Source organism: Rhagoletis zephyria, unplaced genomic scaffold (assembly GCF_001687245.7).
Source record: "Rhagoletis zephyria isolate East Lansing unplaced genomic scaffold, Rhagoletis_zephyria_1.1 Rzeph_scaffold_00707, whole genome shotgun sequence".
Classification (NCBI taxonomy): Eukaryota; Metazoa; Arthropoda; class Insecta; order Diptera; family Tephritidae; genus Rhagoletis; species Rhagoletis zephyria.
The window spans coordinates 173,242-195,441 of record NW_016157791.1 but is presented as its reverse complement, the minus strand read 5'-3'; the positions used below and the strand labels follow the sequence as shown (position 1 = coordinate 195,441).

Sequence of the window (22,200 nt, the reverse complement as noted above, 5' to 3'; positions counted from 1 at the left end):
GAAAGTATTCAACTCGGAACCCGCTGGGGGTAGCAGAGGAAGAGGGAGGCCCCCACTGCGATGGAAAGATCAGGTGGAAAAGGACTTGGCTTCACTTGGCGTTTCCAATTGGCGTCAGTTGGCACAGAGGAGAAACGACTGGCATGCATTTCTGAACTCGGCCAAAATCGCTTAGGCGGTTACAGCGCCAAAAAATAAGAAGAAGAATTGGAAATAAAATATCACATAAATGAAGTGGCCCGTTTCAGAAATTCTGACTTAGCTATAACTTCTACCGCTTAAAGTTTGTTGCTTTTCCATTTTTCCTAATAAACACAATCGTGGTACAAAGCTCAATAACAATATTAAAATAAAATGTTAATAAGCCACAATAATATTGACAATATAATGGAAGGTTTTCCCGAATGCTGCAGTTTGTTCAGATTGATTTTGACTTTACCTATAGGTTCAGCTAATCCTGAACGTGTTATGAACTCTTTAAAAACCGTTAAAGAATAGCGCCCTGGTTCTTTAGCTGAAAACACACTCAATAATTTCTTTATCCTTTATATTAAAAGATTAGTGGCAAACTACGTGAGTTTGAATCCCGCAATGGAAATATTTGCTAACAAAAAGCAAAACGCGGATTCAAAGTTGCATAATGAAACCTTTTGTCTTCAATAAAAATTGTTTGCCATACCGAAAATATTTGTTGGTTAATGATATGTACTACAAAACTGGAAATTGCTGACAGGCAGTGGAAAAAAGTAAATATTTTATCCAACCAAAAACCAATTACACCACAAGAACATACACAGTCAATCGACTTGATGGGCCATTTAACAAATTAAGCATATTAAGGGCCGTAAACTTATCTATTTTAAACTATATGTACATATGTATATCAGTCATTCTTAGTTTAAAAATTCATCTCTTACATAAATGAAAAAAAATAGATCAAATTAAGCATATACAACTTTTTCATGCCAAGTATAAGTAAATTCTCCAAAGGGCTAAAAAGGGCTAGGGGCAATTTTAAATTTATGGGGCCAAAAAAAGTATGTGGTAGCTAAATCCAGCCACCAAAGGGCTAAAACGGCAACACTGCTGACAGGGCCCTTTTTCTTAAATCCGCCACTGGCCATTATATTACAGCGGAGGCGAAACCAGCCTTTTCACACAAAGCTTTTTGATGAATGAGGTACTGGAACTCAAGAATCGAATGTCTTCTGTGGATTCTGTTGATTACTGTGTGCATGTTTGGATCTTCTGGGTAAGGATAAATCGATACCATCAAGGTATTACTCAAATCAGTACTTGTACTTGTATCAAACAAGGTATCGATACCTACTCAGTATCAGAAAGGTGTCGAGTACTTGTACATAGACTACGATTTTGCGTATTTTTAAAAGTAATTGTATTGTTTTTTTCACAAAAAATATGCATTTTTACAAGATTATTTACCTTAAAAATTTAAGACAACAATTATTTGTCTATAGTATTTGATTTCAAAAAACACTAGAATACATTTTTACAAGATTAATAAAGTTTTTTCATATAAAATGAGTTTAACAAAAACATCAACTTTTCCAAGTGTTTTCCTGAAAGGCGGTTTCGAGATTTTAATATAGTTGTATCTGTTTTTGAGAAAAGCCTCTTGCAAGGGACAGATGACTTAACAACCGTTATGTATAGACGCAGTGTTGCCGTTGGGAATTTTTAGAAAGTCGAAAAAAGGGGCTCATTGACGAAAAAAAGGGCGGTATTATCACTTGCGAAGCGAATGAATTTGACGAACCGAACGGTTTGGCGAAGCGAATGGATTGGCGCACGCAACTTAAATATGCATTAAGAGTGTTATTTTTTACCAGCTTGTGGAAGTTCTTTGCATCGCGAACATTCTTAATGCCTTCTCTGTCCTTCATTTCGCTTCGCCAAACCGTTCGCTTCCCCAAAATCATTCGCTTCGCAAGTGATAATACCACCCAAAGAATAAATTTGTTGAATTTAAAAAGAAAATCGTTTGACAAGCTTTTCACAAAACAAGGTTGCAATCATACACATAAATTGAGAAGAGTTCCATTTCCCTTAAAAGTTTTAAGTGATGCATTTTTTCGTACTTGCAGGAGGAAATATTCTTTAATAGCTTGGTTCTGTTAACATTTCCTAAAAAAAATCTCTGAAAAGGGGCAAAGGTCGCACATAATTTTGGAAATGGGTCAAAAAATCAAAATTTTCAAAAAGTCGGGTCAAGGGATATTGGTGCTCAAAAAGGGTCAAATTGCCTTTTTAGTCACACAACGGCAACACTGTATAGACGGGCTTGCTCAGTGTTGACATTTTTGGTACAATTGTCCTTTTTTGATACAATTTCGTTTACAATATACTTTCCTACTAAGCACTACTTTTTAGTAGAATTTTGTGATGAATCCTATAAATATATAGCTCTGAAAAATCACTGCGGGGAATATTTTTATTCCTTTTTTGTCTTCGCTTTCTCGTTTTTGCCTTTGTAAGTTTTGAAATCTTATTAAAACAAAAGCTGCATATAGAAACAATGTCATCGTTAATTAAGAAAAAGATGTTCTTAAATATCATTACTTCATGACACTCACATATTGACTAGATTTGACTATTTATTTTATTATTTTTTAATTTTAAATATTTGTTTATAAAAATCTAGTTTAATCCTTAACAAAAGCTGTATGAAAGTAAGTTTAAATCTTTGAACAACATTTAAAAAAATTGACAAACTTTCATAAAAATTTCGAGCTTTCTATTTAAATTTTTTTTTAAGAATTTGCAGTTTTTTAGCTCATTCAATTTCAGTATAATAAAGTGCAAGTTTAAAGTAGCTGGGATTTACCGTTGATTTGTGGTATTTTTTTGACGATGNTCTGAAAAATCACTGCGGGGAATATTTTTATTCCTTTTTTGTCTTCGCCTTCTCGTTTTTGCCTTTGTAAGCACTACTTTTTAGTAGAATTTTGTGATGAATCCTATAAATATATAGCTCTGAAAAATCACTGCGGGGAATATTTTTATTCCTTTTTTGTCTTCGCCTTCTCGTTTTTGCCTTTGTAAGCACTACTTTTTAGTAGAATTTTGTGATGAATCCTATAAATATATAGCTCTGAAAAATCACTGCGGGGAATATTTTTATTCCTTTTTTGTCTTCGCCTTCTCGTTTTTGCCTTTGTAAGCACTACTTTTTAGTAGAATTTTGTGATGAATCCTATAAATATATAGCTCTGAAAAATCACTGCGGGGAATATTTTTATTCCTTTTTTGTCTTCGCCTTCTCGTTTTTGCCTTTGTAAGCACTACTTTTTAGTAGAATTTTGTGATGAATCCTATAAATATATAGCTCTGAAAAATCACTGCGGGGAATATTTTTATTCCTTTTTTGTCTTCGCTTTCTCGTTTTTGCCTTTGTAAGTTTTGAAATCTTATTAAAACAAAAGCTGCATATAGAAACAATGTCATCGTTAATTAAGAAAAAGATGTTCTTAAATATCATTACTTCATGACACTCACATATTGACTAGATTTGACTATTTATTTTATTATTTTTTAATTTTAAATATTTGTTTATAAAAATCTAGTTTAATCCTTAACAAAAGCTGTATGAAAGTAAGTTTAAATCTTTGAACAACATTTAAAAAAATTGACAAACTTTCATAAAAATTTCGAGCTTTCTATTTAAATTTTTTTTTAAGAATTTGCAGTTTTTTAGCTCATTCAATTTCAGTATAATAAAGTGCAAGTTTAAAGTAGCTGGGATTTACCGTTGATTTGTGGTATTTTTTTGACGATGTCGGTCATTTTCTTCCATATTATCTAAGTATGCTCGACGTTTTTTTTTTATGGAGAAAATGAGCAAAACCTCCATCAAAAAAATATATCTATATTAAAAATGAACGATAAGTCACAGCTATTTTAAACATGCACTTTGTTTTAATTGATCGGGCTTCAAAACTGCATACTCAAAATATGTATTTCTAGGAAATCTAATTAAAAAGCTCGACAATTTTACGAGAGTTTGTTGATTTTTTTAATGTTGCGCAAAGATTGAACCTTGGACTTATACGGGTTTTGTTAAAGTATAAACCGAATTTTTATAGACAAATAAACAAATTAAATAACTTAAAGGTAAATGGCCAACCTTGTTAATATGTGCGTGTCGTAAAGTATTGCTAAGCACTTCAAATGTTAAGTTTTAGTACTGAATTCAAAGAAGAGGTCTGTTTTATCCATTCATAATAACTTAAAAAATTTGTTTGTCAAGAAGTGTGCCTTAAAATATGTGCATACACATTTATGTTAAAAGTGTAAAATATGTAAATGTACCTACATAAACTTTCCCATGAATACCATCAAATCATTGGTCTTGAAGGGAATCTATGTATGCATGTACTAAGAAAATATATGAGCAAATTAAAAAGTCGATACAATTTACTGTCGAAAAGTAAAGTACAAGGAACAATTTCATTTCCCAACACTGGGCTTGCTTATATAGCTGCGGAAATGTATTGCGCATATCTTCCAATTCCTCTAATGGGTTGCTTTTCAATGAAGATGCTGAAGCATAATAAGTTTTGCGCTTGCGATACAAGTACTTTTTTTTCGATACCTACTTGGATCGCAGTAAAAAGTATCGAGTACAAAAATACTTGGTAAGTTGAGAAAAGTATCGAGTATGTACTTGAATTTACTTGTATCGATTTATCCCTACTTCTGGGCTGTATTATTGGGTGTGAATAGATCTTGGTCTCAATTAGGTAGTAACTAGACTAGTAATTAAAGAATTGGGTCCTCAATTAGTACCGTGCTCAAATTATTTTGTTTTCTCGTTTTTTGCCTCTATCTCGTAAATAACAAGAGCTACAAAAAAATGTAAATGTAAACTTGTACGGAATTCGAATTCTATAACACCCATCGTTGTGTGGAATTTTCGTGAATTATTGAGCTAAATTATATAAATTGTTGATCAACTTCAAAGCCCAATATCTCAAGAAATGTCGATGTTAGCGATTTAAGGGCCATTCACATACAACTTCCCTCGCTTTGCTTGACAGTTCAAACTTTGACAACAAAGCGTGAAACGCAGAAGGTATGCTACATTATGCTTTGACAGCTTTTGCGTTCTCCTTTTCCTCCATATTTTTTATTTGTAAAATAGATAGCAATATAATAATATGCAATAATAATAGCAATAAAAATTCCTATTGGATCTATGTATGCATGTACTAAAAAAATATATGAGCAAATTAAAAAGTCGATACAATTTACTGTCGAAAAGTACAGTTTTTGTATAGATTTCGTACGGAAGGAAGAATCTCATTTCCCAACACTGGGCTTGCTTATATAGCTGCGGAAATGTATTGCGCATATCTTCCAATTCCTCTAATGGGTTGCTTTTCAATGAAGATGCTGAAGCATAATAAGTTTTGCGCTTGCGATACAAGTACTTTTTTTTCGATACCTACTTGGATCGCAGTAAAAAGTATCGAGTACAAAAATACTTGGTAAGTTGAGAAAAGTATCGAGTATGTACTTGAATTTACTTGTATCGATTTATCCCTACTTCTGGGCTGTATTATTGGGTGTGAATAGATCTTGGTCTCAATTAGGTAGTAACTAGACTAGTAATTAAAGAATTGGGTCCTCAATTAGTACCGTGCTCAAATTATTTTGTTTTCTCGTTTTTTGCCTCTATCTCGTAAATAACAAGAGCTACAAAAAAATGTAAATGTAAACTTGTACGGAATTCGAATTATATAACACCCATCGTTGTGTGGATTTTTCGTGAATTATTGAGCTTAATTATATAAATTGTTGATCAACTTCAAAGCCCAATATCTCAAGAAATGTCGATGTTAGCGATTTAAGGGCCATTCACATACAACTTCCCTCGCTTTGCTTGACAGTTCAAACTTTGACAACAAAGCGTGAAACGCAGAAGGTATGCTACATTATGCTTTGACAGCTTTTGCGTTCTCCTTTTCCTCCATATTTTTTATTTGTATCAATATAATAATATGCAATAATAATAGCAATAAAAATTCCTATTTATTTTAAAGATACTTGTAGACAGCTGATTGTCAAAGCGGGCAAAAGTTGAGAGTTTCCCAAGATTTTGCTTCGTTTTGCTTTGCTTTGCTTCAAACGTTTTTTATGTGAGCAACTCATGCATATGCCTACATCGATCTTATATGTCAAAGCAAAGCGAAGAAAGTTGTATGTGAATCAGCCTTTAGTGTTCCAAAACTTTTTTGAGGGGAAACAAACTTCCTACAGTTTATCATTTACATTTTTTCTGTAGATCTTGCTATTGACGAAGATACCGTAAAATCCCTCTGAGCTGTGGAATTTTGAAGAAAAAAATCAAAGTTCACGTGTATTTTAAACGGGAAATCTTTACACGCCTTGGTCGAGGACTTAATTAAGGGCTAAAATTTTCAGGGAACTTTTTTAGGCATTTCCTACAAAATTTCGAGGTGGTGTGAAGAAATAGTCGCCAAAAAATCACCATAATATACATTCATATGTAGGTGAATCTTTTTTGGGATAACTTAACGTCGTTTAGCTCAAATATACTTTATGAACAGAGCAGGTTACTTCATTCTCCTACGAATATTTTTGCTGCATTTCTTTATTCATTCTGAACGTTTGGAATAAACTTTTTTGTTTATTTATTCCTTAGAACGTTCCTGATGATATGTTGACGCATGATGCAATAATACAAGATGTTATCAGTTGGCAACTTCTCGCTCTAATTCCGCCATATTGACTGCCTTACGTGAAACAGTGTTACTTCTTTAACTATTCTTTGCCCATTAATATAGTGGAATTTTTTTTTTGCTCAGTATACTCACCTTTTTTCTTAAAAAGATATTTTATCGTATTTTATTTTATTTCATATCGAATATACCATAAAAAGCAAATTTTGTTTAGGAGAAAATGTGAAATTTTTTTATTTTTCTCCCATATGGGGATTCATTTCTTCCCGTTTTTCTTCTCATTCTACTGAGCTAAGGCAGTGTCAAATCAAGCTGTCACAACTGATACCACCTTGTATTATTGCATCATGATGATGACGTATGTTTCAAACGCATTCTGTTTATTCCGGCTGTGAAATGGGATTATCCGGAAAGTATAAAGAAACGCAGCCTTTGTTTTTGTCTGTGAGCTGCTGTTTAACCGGCACTGATGTACAGAATTTTCGCGTCACTATGCGCTCCGTTTGGCGACCGAACAGTGTTACGCTTGCCATCTTTGTATTTTTTTTTAACTTTACCCCGAAAAAAATGTTTAACTTCCCAGAATTAAAAAATAAGTGTACCATCCATTTTTTTATTGCATCGTTTTAGAAAAAAATCATTTAAATCAGTTCAGTATTCTTTGAACTCACTCGTGACAAACATTTTCCATATAGTTTTGTAGAAATAGTATAGACATTGTTTAATAACGGTATAGAATTTCCTTCAGCTAAACGAAGTTGACACATTCAGTTTTGACTTATTTCTGGAGTTCTGTTAAATTTTGAGCTGTTTTATTGGTATGTTTTACACTTCTCCGCAAAAAGACTAAAAAGGCCCGTCTATTTAGGAGTTAGGAGGGATAAAATGTTTTTTACATAGAACAGCTGAGCACGTCATGTATCTAAATGTAAGTACCGCATTCTTTCCTAAGCCGATTTACAAAAGGATGTCCAAAAGGGAGTAAACTTTGACTGCCTTAACCTTATAATTTGTTGTTTTTGTACGGTGTTATTGTCGTTAGTATTAGTATTATTACTATACTGCTATTAATATTTTTCTTATTATTTTATTTCAAGTATCTTAACATTTACATACATATATGCATTAACATATTTCATATTCAGAAGAAGTTTGTTATAACCGCTGGAAAAAATTACGAGATCGTTTTGCCCGCGAGTGTCGCCACCAGAAACTGTATCCAGAACGACCTGTAACATGGATATACTTTGAAAATTTATCTTTTCTCGAAGAGCATTACAGAAAAGGGTAAACGTACCTAAATACTTTTAAAACATCAACATTTTTTAATGGTCTCGAAATTGTTTAGTATTCCTTTACCAGTCGAAACCATCAGGCGACAAAATAGAGCGAAAGCTACTGTAACAACAGCAGAAGATGCTCTATGCGAAGATAGTCTTTTCCTGTATGTCAAAGATGAACAACAGTCGCATGAACAGAATTTAAATTATATAGACCCTGAATTTAGTGAATTGAACTCAGCTTCGTTAGACGAGCTTATTATTATGAGAAATAGTAGCAATCAAAACGAAGAAAAAGAGGCTGAAGATTCGAGGAACGATATGAAATCGTTGCCTGCATTTACACCACTAACAAGCCGCCTGCAAAACGTTAAAGAAACAAATGATGAAGAACCAGAGCAACAACTTACGACTGTAATATCGGGAATTCAACATATTTTACAACAGTCAAAGGATTGTCTTAAATCATTGCAGAAGCAAAACGAAGAACTCAAACAAAAATTTCAATCTAAGGAATCATTGAATTCGCAAGTAAGCATGCTTCAGAAAGTGCACATACTACTCGACGGCTTAACAGATACGCATCGAACATTAGCTGAGCGTCGAATAATACAATTTCTTTGTGAATGTCAAATAAAGATATTAAACGAAGAAAACGTAGGCGATGTATGCTATACGCAAGAGTTTTAAGCGTAATTCAATTACGCAAATTTACAGAAAAACCTGCGACATTTTTATATGAATTCTAATGCAGAATTGTCCGCTGAATCCGTATACGAAATGTATATATCTACATAAATATATAAAAGTGGAACAATTTTCAAATAAAGTCAAATTTCGGTTTTTTTAAAGTACACTTGAATTTTTTTCTTAATTTTAACGAAATTTCGAAAAAAAATTGCAGATAAACATCAGCATGACATAATTTTTTAAGTAAGTTTGGGGGTTCAAACCCCCCGTTGGAGGAAAATATGCATACAAATTTTAGTTTAAGATAATAATTTATTCGTTAATTTTGAGCTCCAGGCCGGTTATTAAATAAAACAAAGATTTTGGTAGTTTTATTTATTACATTTATTGATGTCGATATTTCGCCTTCAACTTGATCGAGTCGATTGGAAAAATTCAATAATTCCTGAAAATGCCTTCAGATTGAAGGCGAAATATCGACATCAATAAATGTAATAAATAAAACTACCAAAATCTAATTTTATTTAATAACCGGCCTGGAGCTCAAAATTAACGAATAAATTATAATAAAACGGCCAAAATCAAAAAATTAAGATAATAATGTTAAGAAATACTTTTTGATCTCAACATTATTGAGCTTGAGGCCATTTCTAATGGTTCATATCCCAGTGACCGCGGTGAAGAAGTCTGATGAGGAAATGTGATAGTAGCTATAACTTCTACCTATGTGTAAATTATTGTTGTTTTTCCACAACATTTTTAACGGCCTCAAGCTCAATAAAAATTGTTGAAGATAGTTGTTAAAAAGCCATAAATAACAAAAACAAATTTTAAGATATCCGTAAAACTTTGTTATTAACATAGCCTAATGGTGACAACATTGTTTTCCTTGCAATTAAGGGAACAAAGGCGGACGCTGTGGTGTAGTGGTAAGCAGTGCGCGCTTCCACTCCGCTGCGCCTGAGTTCAAACCCTGGTGAAAGCAACATTGCAAAAAAATTTAGAAAATCGATTTTTTCTTAATATATTTTCATAACGGTACTTTCGCTGAAGATTGATCTCTGCACATAGACTAATGCCGTGAACCTCCGCCTGTAATATGCAAGGCAGTTTTCCCATGGGAACTGAGACCCTTGTTCTTGGCCCAAATATTCCAGCTTCACTGCCTTCGGCTGTTTTTGAGCCGTCTGTGTACCAAATAAGGAGGCTCCCATCTTTATTTAAATTTATGTCATTCCAGCTTGCCTTATTCCCTAATTCTACTTTGAATTTTCCTTCGAAACTAATGATTCTGCAGATATCATCGCGTGGGAGTTGAGTCAGGGGCAGTTGGGTCTTGAGAGGTTCCATATTTCGAGATGATACCACTTTTCCTCTTCCAAAACCATCCCTGGTGAAATTCATTGGGGATCGTTCCGTTGCCTGTTCTATACTAATGTGCAGTGGCGTGAGCTCGAGAATAACCTCCAATGCTGCTGTTGGACAGGTACACATTGCGCCTGTGATGGACAAACACGCAAGTCGTAGTTTTGTAAGTGAACGCCTCACAGTCGCTAGGTTGGCTCTCGAGCCCCAGGCCACCGCCCCATAGGTTATCATGGACTTGACTATAATGGTATACATCCACCTGAGAATCCGAGGGCTACAGCCCGCCCCAAGATTTTCCCGCCAGGCGTTTGCATACCATTAGCGCTTTTATAGCTCTGGATGTCGTCACATCAACGTGTTCCTTCCATGAGAGTTTAGCGTCGAGCGTGTTGCCCAAGTATCTCACTTCCGAGATGACACCGACTTTCGTGCCATCGAGAGCTATAGTTCGCATTCCCGGTAGGGTCCTTGTGAATGGGATAATCGCTGTTTTTGTTGGGTTTATTTTAAGACCCTTATCCACACACCATTTCTTTGTTATTCTTAAGGCCCTCTGGATTATGTCACAGAGGGTGTTCTCGAACTTTCCTCTTGCTATTATGACGATGTCATCCGCATCGCCTTGGAATCGGAATCCATTATCTGATAGCATTTGCAAGAGTTCATCTACAACTAGGCTCCAAAGGAGGGGTTTTTCGTGGTTTTTATTTGCAAAAACTTATTCCCTATTACAGTCTCTGCTATTCTTGTGCGCAACAGCGCTTCTATCCAACCGCGAATAGGTGCTTGTACTCCTCTTTTCTCTAGTGCCTGCCCTACCGCCTCATGCGAGGTGTTGTCGAAGGCTCCTATGTCAAGGTAGGCACAGAGAACGACCTCCCCAGATTCAAACGCACTTTGGATTTTTGTGGTTAGCTGATACAGGGCTGTTTCCGTAGATCGTCCTGCTCTATACGCGTGTTGGCTACTGTGTATTCATTGTGGATTTCATTGTCAATAATTTTCTCCATCGCCTTTCGTACAAAAGAGGTTAAACTTACTTGTCTGAATGACTTAGCTGAGGAGTAGTCCTTTTTGTCTATCTTGGGTATAAATGTTACCCGAGCTCTTCTCCACACTATTGGAATGTAGGCTAGGGCCTTCATTACTTCTACTAGATGTGGGGTAACTAGATCTTCTCTCTCATGCAGTAAAGCCGGATAGATCCCATACATTCCCGGGGACTTGTATCGGTCAAATGAGCCCATCGCCCATTTGACTTTGGCTCGTGAGAATATGCTCCTCGCAGTGCCCCAATCACCTGGGGTTGGTCTAAATGTTCGATCAGTTCCCTCCGTAGTCAGGTTGGATGAGTCCGGAAAATGCACGGAGAGTAGAGCGCGTGCTCGTTCAACTTCGCTGCCGGTGTAAGTGCCGTCCGGCAGCTTGATTGCTAGTTGGGTCTCTATCCTGTCTTTTGCTGGGCCTTATGAAGTCTTGCCGCTACAGGAGTGGATGTAATGTTCTCGCAATAGCATCTGAAGATTTCCCTTTTCCCTTTTCTCTTTCCTTATCTCCTTATTGTATGAAGTTACGCTGACTGTAAACCTCCCAGCACCCAGTTCTCTTGGCTATATTGAATTGCTTTCGCACGACGGAGTTCTCGAGTGGTTTTTGGGTCTGGTCTCCCTACAGCTACTATTGAATGCGTCTATCATGGCGCCGTTCAGTTTATTTACTCTATCCTCTAACTCCATACAATCCGCTTTTACGATCTAAATTCTGCAGATTCCCTTCAAGCACAATACAGTATTGCCCCCAGTTTGTTTTCTTGGGGTTTCGTTTGGGTCTTATTTCTTTCGTACCAGCCCCCACCATCCACTGCGAGACCAGATTTCCAGACAGGGTGATATCTAGGACTTCTTTGACTAGTAATGAATGTGGGTCTATTACCGACATTACATATATTAGGTCGTTACTTAGGATATACTCTAGAAGTGACTCACCCCTGCTGTTGGTGTCCGAGCTGCCCCATTCCTCATGGTGCGCATTTGCATCGCAGCCTGTGACAATAATGAGTCTTCCGCTCGCAGTGGTTTACCAGCCTCTGTACCTCCATCGGGGGAATGTTGTTGTTGTCTTTCGGAAAATATGCAGCGGCGAAGACGATATCCGTTTCCTCTCCTGATATGGTGGACAAGGAGCATACCTGGCCTGAAGAAGACCCCGCTATCGGATGTGTCCATCCCTTGAACACCTCATCCATGATGACGTCTTGAAGGGTAGTCGTCCGCACCCAGTACCTCCGCAGAGTAGTTCACAGGCAGAACCGCCATTCTGATGCCTTTAAGGGCATCAGAATAGCTGGGGTTCTGCCCTTTCCCGTCCCGCGGTGGCACCGACTCGGAACCAACCTGTTTCTCTCTCGGCCCTGTTGCTGCCGGGTTGTGATGTGACCGATACCGTTTTGTCATGGGATCTGCCTCAGGTGTTATTTGCCCACTTCTCCGCTTCACAGCGGGCGCGGTTCCGATATCTTCAGTTAACCCGCTTCTTCGTTTTTCAACGGACGCGGTTTCAGCTATTTTATCACCTCGTGCCTTGTTCGACCTGTCACTTGTTAACCCGCTTCTTCGCTTTTCAGCAGGCGCAGTTCTGCGTTGCTCTTTTCGCGCGGCATCGGGTACCTGGTGTCTTCCCCGACCGCCGCTTTGTGTTTCCCCGCTTCTCCTCCACTTAGCGGGCGCGGTTTCGCGATGGCGCTCGTTTCTTTCTGCTTCTGCTTCTAGCTCAGCCATATGCTCGAGGGCCTTTGTGCGTGCCACCTCCGGCGTTTTGCCCTCTTCTAGATACCTATGGTACCACTTTACTGCTGCACCACTCAGTCCATGCCTTCGGTGGTCGTTAATCGCCCCTGGTTTACCTGACGGTGGTAGTGTCGGTAGTCTACAACGACAATGCTTTTTCCTTGGGCCTTTATTCTCCCGTTCGCTCGACGTGGACCTGGATCGGCGTCTCGACGACTCACGGGATCTGTGCTGCTAGATGGTTCGTCATCAGACATCGCATGTTCGACGTCCTGCGTCAGGATGTCCTCATGCCTTATTTGGTTTGGGTTTTTGTTGTTGTTTTTTATTTTTTTAGTTGTATTCATCTTGTTTTTACGACCACCTGCTCGGCGAGTCAAGCGCAGTGGTCTACATTTCTTGCATGGGAACTCAGTCGTCGACCGCGGTAGATCCCTGTGCCGCGGCAAGGCCACAGTTACTCCCCAAGACGGCCCGGTGTTGAGCAGACGCCGTTAGAATACAGCCGATTGTCCTCCTGGCTGCAAATTGTCCAATGGGCACGGTGTCGCGTCGCGCCCTGGATTAGCAGCGTGGCAGTTCTTGGTCGCTGTTCGTCAGCAGCCCTAACCTGGAGGGAGGGTAGCGCAGGCGGTGCAGGGCGTATGCGTTACCCCAGTCCAGGGAAGGTCTGATGTTGATTCAACTAAGCCCCCGCACCAACGACAAGGTGCCTGCCCTAGCGGAGGAATCGGTGCTCTAACGGGTCACTGCCTTATAGGCAGACCTGCAGAACGACTCGGAGTGCCTTACCATAGATGCTGCAGAAGTTGCAAGGATTATGAGGAGGAGGAGACAGTTCTTCACCTCTGTAAATGCCCGGTATTATCGAGAGGCAGACTGCGCTTTCTGTGGTCTCCTTTCTTTAGTGACCTTGACAAATTGGGAGATTTAAACCCTAGATGCCTAGCGAGTTTCGTCAAGGATTAATGCGAATTCTGTCAGAATCCTTCAATGATTGAAAATTTCGTTGAATATCAAGTAAATATTCAAAGTGTTGTTCGAATAATATTCAGCCTAATCCTGAGCTTCGCCAGAAAACAAAATCACCCGGAAAATGTTCATCCGCCCATAGTAAATAAACGGAAACAAAAACTGAAAAGTGAACCAGTTCGGGGCAAAATTAAACTCATGATAACGTTGATTATGTTTTTTACCCTCTGTATGCATATACCTATGTATATGTAGTTAAATGAAATTAATTAACAAATTTAATTGTTGAACTGAAACAGTTCCTATATAATAATAATTATATTCCCAGAGAATGGGAGCGCCATCCACTGAGCGAGGGGAGCGCTTCCCATGGAGACTTTCGTGGAAATTTTCTGGGAGTTATGTCATGACATAACGTCGATGGAAGTTATGTCTGATCTTCGTGGAAATTAAGAGTACAACTCCACAACAAGCTTTTCAGGCATTTGGCGCTTTTCAGGCTTCCAGCTACACAATTCAGCTATTGCTGAAAGCCTGAAAAGCTAACTGTGGAGTTGTACTCTAAGGGCCGGTTGTTCAATGTCTGGTTAGCACAAATCGGCGGTAGAAGCTCCGGTTAAATACGGCGACTGCTTTATCGATCACATGTTGTATGCATGATGTCGAAAACGTCGATAACGATGTTTAATTGGGAGGCAGCGATAACCAGACATTGAACAACCGGCCCTAAGTCTGAAATGACTTCCACGGGCCCAGTGGAAGTTATGTCAGTTACCCCCGGAAAAAGCCCAGAAAGCGTTCCTCACGATAGAAGAATGGGTAATAGCGAGCGAATACGTTCCACTTTTGCATCGTATGAGTCGTCTTCTTCGTGCCCAAAACAGCTCGGACTTTTTTCCGGGCACAAATGTGCAAAAAGTCAGATTGTCATAACAGTTGTTTGTTTACATCCGAAAGCAAATTGTATAAAACACAAAAATGGAAAATACCACTAAAGTTTCAGAAAAAGTAGGCAGTTGCTAATTTTATTAGCCATATACGATAAATAACCATAAAATCATTAGTGGTATTCACCAAATTGAGTAAGTGGCCTCGCAATCTGGCAAAAGCGTAGATGAGCTCAAGTAACGATTGTTGACAAATCTACATATTAAATATTTTTGTACAAACTCTAATTAAATTTTTTCTAATTTTTGCAATTTAGATTTACATGGCGTTTGCCAGAGAATGAGTTATACTTTTACAACAAAAGTAAGGAAAAAAATTTCAGAATGAAAAAACAAACCGAATATGGTAATAATAACCTGGGTAATTTTGTTGGTGGGTCGGTACGTACATACATATTTATCTCATATAAGTATATGTATAATAACATTTTTTGTTGGTAAATGGTTCTATGCATTTGTTGAATGAGGTCCCCGAGCGCAGCCGAAGGCCGCCTACGCAGAAAGGTGTGCTCTGCAAAAGGTGTTCAGCCCCTCTTCGGCAACACAAAAAGGAGAATTCTACTTAGTAAGGGTTATAATCTCTAAACGCGGCCGAAGCCCGCCTGCGCAGAAAGGTGTTCTCTGCAAAAGCTCTTCAGCCCCTCTTCTTCGGCAACTCAAAAAGGAGAATTCTACTTAGTCAGGTGCTCAGCCCCTCTTCATCGGCAACACAGAAAGGAGCATTATTTTTAGTAAGGGTTATAATCCCTATGCGCGGCCGAAGTGTTCTCTGCAAAAGGGGTTCAGCCCCTCTTCTTCGGCAATACGGAAAGGAGGATTCTACTTAGTAGGGTTATAATCCCGAAGGCCACCTTCGCAGAAAAGTATTCTCTGCAAAAGGTGTTCAGCCTATCCTCTTCGGAAACACAAAAAGGAGAATTCTACTCAGTCAGGGTTATATGAACCCAATCTCCCTACTATTTATTTAAAGTTGAAAATTATTTTCTTTTATGCGTATTCTCTTTTGGTCACGCTTGGTTTTTTAGATGTGGCAACACAGTCCTGCTGTCATTTGCAAATATTCTGCATTTACTCTCATCATAAAAATATTTTTTTTTTTCAAAACCAATATAATATAGCTTAAAATTATTGTAACCAATACAAGTATATTGTACTAAAATACATAAATAGAAGTTCACAAAAGTTTATATAAAACTATTCGTCGATTTAAATAATTAACTTATTACTGCACATGTTTTTTTCCGAGGAAGAAGCGTCGAAAGCCTAACCCCGTCAGTGTGAGATTAACCCAAACTAAACCTCCTACCGTTATGTACCGGTCCTCTCCTGATACCACCGTCAAGGATTTCGTCGGGATAATAACACTGCGTGACTACTGAAGTTATAGATCTAATGAAGCACACAAAATATACATACTTAGAATTTTGAATACCCCCTCAAAATCTGGACTTTCATAGGTTGAGCCTTATAATTTTTCGTAACTTAATTTCTGTTTATCCGATCAAACATATTTAACCGCAACTTTCAATACATGCAATTCCTTGATTAATGCGAGTCTTTAAAACAAAAAATTTTTACCTTTATAAGTGAAACTTCAACACAATTTAACTTCAATACCTACAACTTTATTTGTTTATGCAGGCCACACTAACCAGTATTCTGGTAAAACTAAAACGTGGTGTGGCAGTTAAAGTGATGTGTGATGAGCTTAAAATACACAAACCGACTGTTATCAGAACTAGTCAAAATGAAAGCAAGAGTAGAGATAAAAATATAGAAGCAGGAATTGGGAAACGGCAACCTTTAAAACAGTGCGAGTACTCAAACAGAATTTACACAAATTGTTTTGTTTTGAGAAAAAGTACAATGTTCCCATATATGTCAAATTTGTAAAACCTAAAGTCAGCAAGTTACATAAAAATAACCAACTGAATATTTTACCAGGCAAGACATACATTGCTGATGGGTCTGGTTTAATCCTCGCTTGAGCAAATGCATCTGGGACGTACACATTTCTTCTTATTTGGCGCTATAACCATCTAAGCGATTTTGGCCGAGTCCACAGCAGTACGCCAGTCGTATCACTTCTGTGCCAACTGACGCGGTAAATGCCAGGTGAAGCCAAGTCCCTCTCCCCTTGGTCCTTCCATCGCGGTGGGGGCCTTCATATTCCACCATCGCGACCAACGTTCAGAGCTGGAGAATTTCTGGCCATTCGTTCGACATGACCAAGCCAGCGTAGCATACCATTATAAAGCTCATAGAGCTCAGTCTGCGGTACTTGCCGACGCCAATGCGTAACGGCCCATATATCTTTCGCAGAATCTTTCTCTCGAAAACTCCGAGAGCCGCCTCATTAGATGTTTTCATTGTCATTGACGCTTATGCTCTGCCTATTGTGAAATTACAGGAAATACTTCGTTTTGTCCTCGTTCACACACACTTTGCTTCTCTTTCTAATTCCGCAAAGGCTGAAAAGATGTAGCCCTAATTTTACCAATAATGTCGATATCGTCAGCATACGCCAGCAATTGTGCCTGGGCGGTTAAGTTCTGCAGCTCTTATTATCTTCTCCAACATCAGATTAAAGATAGCACGAAAGGGAGTCACCTTTTTTGAACCGTTGTTTGGTATCACACGGCTAGGAGAGACCCTTCTCAATTCTGACGGAGCTATTGCTCAACGTCATTTTACACAGCGTATTAGTTTCGAAGGTATACGAAATTCAGACACCACGAAATAAAGACAACTTCTTTTCCAGCTGAAAAAAGCGGGTTTGAAATTGACAAATAGAACATATGTGTCGATCCTATTCTCACGGGCTTTTCCAAATTTTGGCGTGTTGCGAATACGAGATTTATGGTGGATTTGGTAGATCTCAAGCCACATTGGTAAGGCGCTATCAGTTCTTTGATGGTGGGCTTCAGTCTTTCACACAACACGCTCGATAAAATAGTTGGCGCGCTTCGCGAAGTCGCCTTTTGTTGTGGATTGGGCACAGCACACTGGAATTCCAGTCATCGAGGATGCAATCTTATTACCTCCTCACCATCGTACTTGAATAGCTTCGCTGGCAGGCCATCAGCTCCAGCAACTTTGTTATTTTTCATCAGCATAATCGCTATTTGTACCTCATCATACTCCATCGTCATCCACTGGGGACTCATGTTCGTCTTCTCCACTACTTTCAGTGCTGGTGCCATTCAAAGGGTCGAAAAGTGGTCCGGCGAAGTCGATCAGTCGCAGCCCATTATCAGACGCTTCGTCTTGGAGGATGAATTTTCCGATAGTGGCACCAAAGATCCCATCCTTGGCCGCCCTGGTATTAAAGTGGCCAAGCACGAGTCTGCTTTTATTTTCCCGAGGACATCAACCAGCCGGGGGGTATCATTCGAGGCATGTTTTTTTTTCATTGGACAGGGTTTTAACGTGGCGGGACCCAAACCCAGCGCACGCGGAGTTTTACGCCTTCTCACTTTAGCTCGATCTCAAACGGGTGTTTAGTCGTACTCAGAGGACACGTGGATACAAATATCCAGACGCAGTGAACTGCAATTTCAACCGTAAGCACACGAATCACTTCTGGCCACTCGCAGGTGAAGCTTTGCAGTACTGGGAAATGTGCAGAACATAGTGATAAAATGCGAATATCTCAACTAAACCTTGATGTATTTTTAATATTCATAGATCTACATACCTGTGTAGTAAACCAAATAGCCCGACAAGACGTTATTCTAAATAAAAAATAAAAATATAAAATTTTCCTTATACTCTGTAATATTCCCAGGCAATTTTGTAAGATAAACTAACAATTTATACAATGTTGCAATCACCAAAATATCTTCCCTTAACTGACATACTTATGTGTGTATAAATATGAGGGCATAATCAAACGTTTAAGTACGTAGATTATTTGCTGGTATATTCATTTATGCAAAATAAATTAATTTTTTATTTTGTAATAAATAAAAAAGTCATTAAGGGCCGTCAACGTATCTATTTTATAGTACTAGTATCGCCAGGTTGTCGAAATTCGGCATCTTTTTTCATACACTTTTGAATTTTATCTGTCACCAATACCAACTCCTTTATGCTAATTACTAGCTCTGGTCCAATACTTTTCGTGAAAAACCCTGTAAAACTGTCAAACAGCAAAATTACTCTCTGAAGTGAGAGTAAAAAGTGAGTAAAAACAAAAAGTACGGGAACAAAAAAAGCATTTTCCTGTAAAAACGTCAACCAGTGATCGCTTGACACTTTTCATGATTTTACCAGAAGAAAAAGTTCGGGTAAAATCTTGCAACTTCATTCTCAACACAACTCCCCAAAAATCGCTCTCATTTACAGGATTTTGGAGGAATTTTGAGTACGGGATCATTTTTCCTGTAACTTCCTGCAAGTTCGTATAAAAACCTGTAAGTTCATGGGTACTGGATCAGAGCTACTATCAGTGTTGCCAGAACTTTTTGGACCAACCGGCTAAAATAAAAAAAAAACGGCTAAACTGTTTCAACTAAATTTCAGATGTTGTATTTAAACAAATCATAAGTAGAAAGACTAGTTCTTGGAGAGAAGATTCAAATTCAAGCTGGAAAAAATTTTTCGAGCAAGAATTTGCAATAAGGAAAAACATATGGTTGTGGCACATAGTTGGATTTTTCGTCGACGATAATTTGAATAAACAAGTTCGTTAAATTTAAAAATTTACAAACTTGAGCGATTTTGAAATGAAAAATGTAAGTAAATACTTGTTTACTTAGTTAATTTAGTTAATTCCAATGATTTGAAAGGTACTCGGCTGAAAGGAACTGTATTCGTAATCTGAATGCAATCTCAACCAGAGTCGATATAGGAAACCCGACAGTTACTACGACAAAGAAATTGAAACGTATGTTGAAGAAAGTCGGTCTAACAACAAGAACGATAGAATACAAGATTGCGCATTCCCGCAGAATGACATTTGTGGCAACGGGTAAACAAAGAATATGGCGAAGAACAATGAGTTGACAGTTGTGAATTTGCGGTGAGAAAACGTGTTTTCTTCTCGATTCACCAATTTCTCAAGCCATCTTTGAATATAGCAAATTAAGCACTACGTTAACAAAAAATATACAACCACTCTTGAAATGTGTTCAAAAGAATAGGTCTTATTAATTAACTATTTAGAATTTTTGTGTTTGTATTGCAGGTGCCGAAAAAGTGATAATATCTTGTCGCAGCGCATGTTTTCCTGCAGAAAGTGGTCGATGCTTGCTTACCTCCGATTTTAATTTGTAATTTGTGGTATTTCAACGTTTTCAACTTAACATGTCGTGTTTAAAAGTGGTCCGTAAAGTGCTTCATGCATATTACGCTGGTGTCTAAATTTTATGGCTTCTCCTGCCGGCAGACTCTACCCACTTTCTGGCCAAGGCGTCGTCGCGGGGAAACAAAAAAAAACTGCATTTGGGGGCTTTACCCCTACGGCTGCTGCAATTCAACACACGACACGACATTTTTATAAAGTTTTTATTACAAATAAAACGTTTTTTACTTCAGAACGCACGAATTACTTCGATTTTTCACTTGAAAGTACACAATACGTTTGCACTTGTTTCTAAACAAAAAGTTTGTTTACGTATTGCCATAAATGTCAAAGTCGGCAAAACCAAAGTAGCGGTTTCGGGAATGCGCCACCTTCAGTTCATTTCACCATAGACTAACAAGAAATTTACCTGTAGATTCTTTGTTTTGCCCCTCGGAAAGAATTCTATACAAATTTCTTATGTTTGAAATGCAGCCGTGGACACTAGCTGGCAGGGAAAGTTGCAAATTCCTGCAATCTTGTGTACGTGCGGAAATTTTAAAGTTTCTCTACTTCAGCAGAATTTGGGAGCATTTTTCTTTACTATCTGATATTTTTAGTGATAATTCTCGCAGGATTTTTANCGCGAAAAAAGGCGCATAAAAAAACTTCAGCGAAGAAAGACTCTTAACATGGTTGACGGCGAAANCAGAAAGTTTTGCTTTACATAGAAATTTGTGCTCTTTTATTTTCATTTTGGTGCATTTCAGTGTTGGTTCTTTAAATTCAAGTTGGCCTTCTGTGTTTGGAATTTAAATAAGTTTTCAGCAAGACGAGTTTTTAAAAAAATACATATGTGTACGTAGTGCTTGAAAATATCCATTTTTTACCTTACCTTAAACCTTTAGGCGTGGGTAACATTGATGTTTTGCAATTAAGGCAGAATTGAATTTGCGCTATCTGGGAAGACAGTACCTGTAATATTTATTCTGTGTGTTGGCACTATATCCAAACACAAACGCGTGTTAAGCAAACAGTGAAACAATTTGTTATTTTCTAAATTTGCGAACAAAACTTCACACCTAAATTTAAGGCATTAATAACAAATATTTTGTGAAGAAAATCCCCGCTACGGCCTTCTTTGGAAAAATTATATTCGCTTAAAATAAAAATAAGTGAAATCGGCCCAATTTTATGTAACCCTACCTGACATGAAAATTTTCTCCGCGATAAGGCTAGAAGCCATTTGAATATTTATTTATCTCAAAAGTACGGTAAGATAATAAGGGCCGGTTACCAAATGTCTGGTTAACACTAATCTCCGGTAAAACATCGTTGTCGACGTTACCCACTCCATGTTATATGCATGGAGCCGAACACGTCGATAATGATGTTTAAACGGAGATTAGTGTTAACCAGACATTGAGTAACCGGCGCTAATTATTTTTTTGAATATTTTTACAACTCAATTACTTATATTCAGCCCCATTGCGTAAGTCGTAAATTAGGCTAAATTATACGAGTCGACAACAGTAGCATTGTCTATTGTCGTACTGAAAAAAGTAAACGACCAAAATCGTCGAAAACTGTACCGTACAGTGCCAAGTTTTTCCGTTTTAATTCACTAGTCGAGTGGAAATTTTAGGCAATGGCGTGAAATTTTCGATACGATTCGACTCTCGAAAAACGACTTGCATTCGACACGACTCTCGCAATGAGGGTGTTTAATTTTAAACTAAACTTCAATTCTAATGCTTAGCCAACAGTGAAAACTAGGTAAGAAATAGTAAAGCGTAAGGGCCGGTTGTTCAATGTCTGATTAGCACAAATCGGAGGTAGAAGCATCGGTTAGATACAACGACTGCTTTATCGATCACTTGTTATATGCATGCTGTCGAAATCGTCGATAATGATGTTTAACCGGCAAGTAGTGATAACCAGACATTGAACAACCGACCCTAAATGAGCAAGAGCTTACAGAACTAGTAGAGCGTATAAGAACAAGAGCTTACAGAAAAGATGAGAAAAAATAGACGACCTAACTACATATACATTGGTAATTAAGGGCGGTATTATCACTTGCGAAGCGAATGAATTTGGCGAAGCGAACGGTTTGACGAAGCGAATGGATTGGCGGACGCAACTTAAATA

General features: G+C 38.0%; 1 protein-coding gene and 1 long non-coding RNA gene across 2 annotated transcripts; one reads left to right on the top strand and one right to left on the bottom strand.

The window, feature by feature from the left end:
- Positions 1-7,805: 7,805 nt before the first annotated feature.
- Positions 7,806-8,856, top strand: LOC108361175 (uncharacterized). The gene is made up of 2 exons (XM_017613743.1): positions 7,806-8,009; positions 8,071-8,856. Exon 2 carries the CDS (start codon positions 8,267-8,269, stop codon positions 8,690-8,692), a length of 426 nt encoding a protein of 141 aa, XP_017469232.1. The 5' UTR covers positions 7,806-8,009; positions 8,071-8,266; the 3' UTR covers positions 8,693-8,856.
- Positions 8,857-14,974: 6,118 nt separating this feature from the next.
- Positions 14,975-21,668, bottom strand: LOC108361174 (uncharacterized). The gene is made up of 3 exons (XR_001847251.1): positions 21,523-21,668; positions 20,348-20,354; positions 14,975-14,987 (listed from the first exon to the last, which is right to left on the bottom strand). It is a non-coding gene; the product is annotated as an uncharacterized LOC108361174 (long non-coding RNA).
- Between the last annotated feature and the right edge of the window lie 532 nt (positions 21,669-22,200).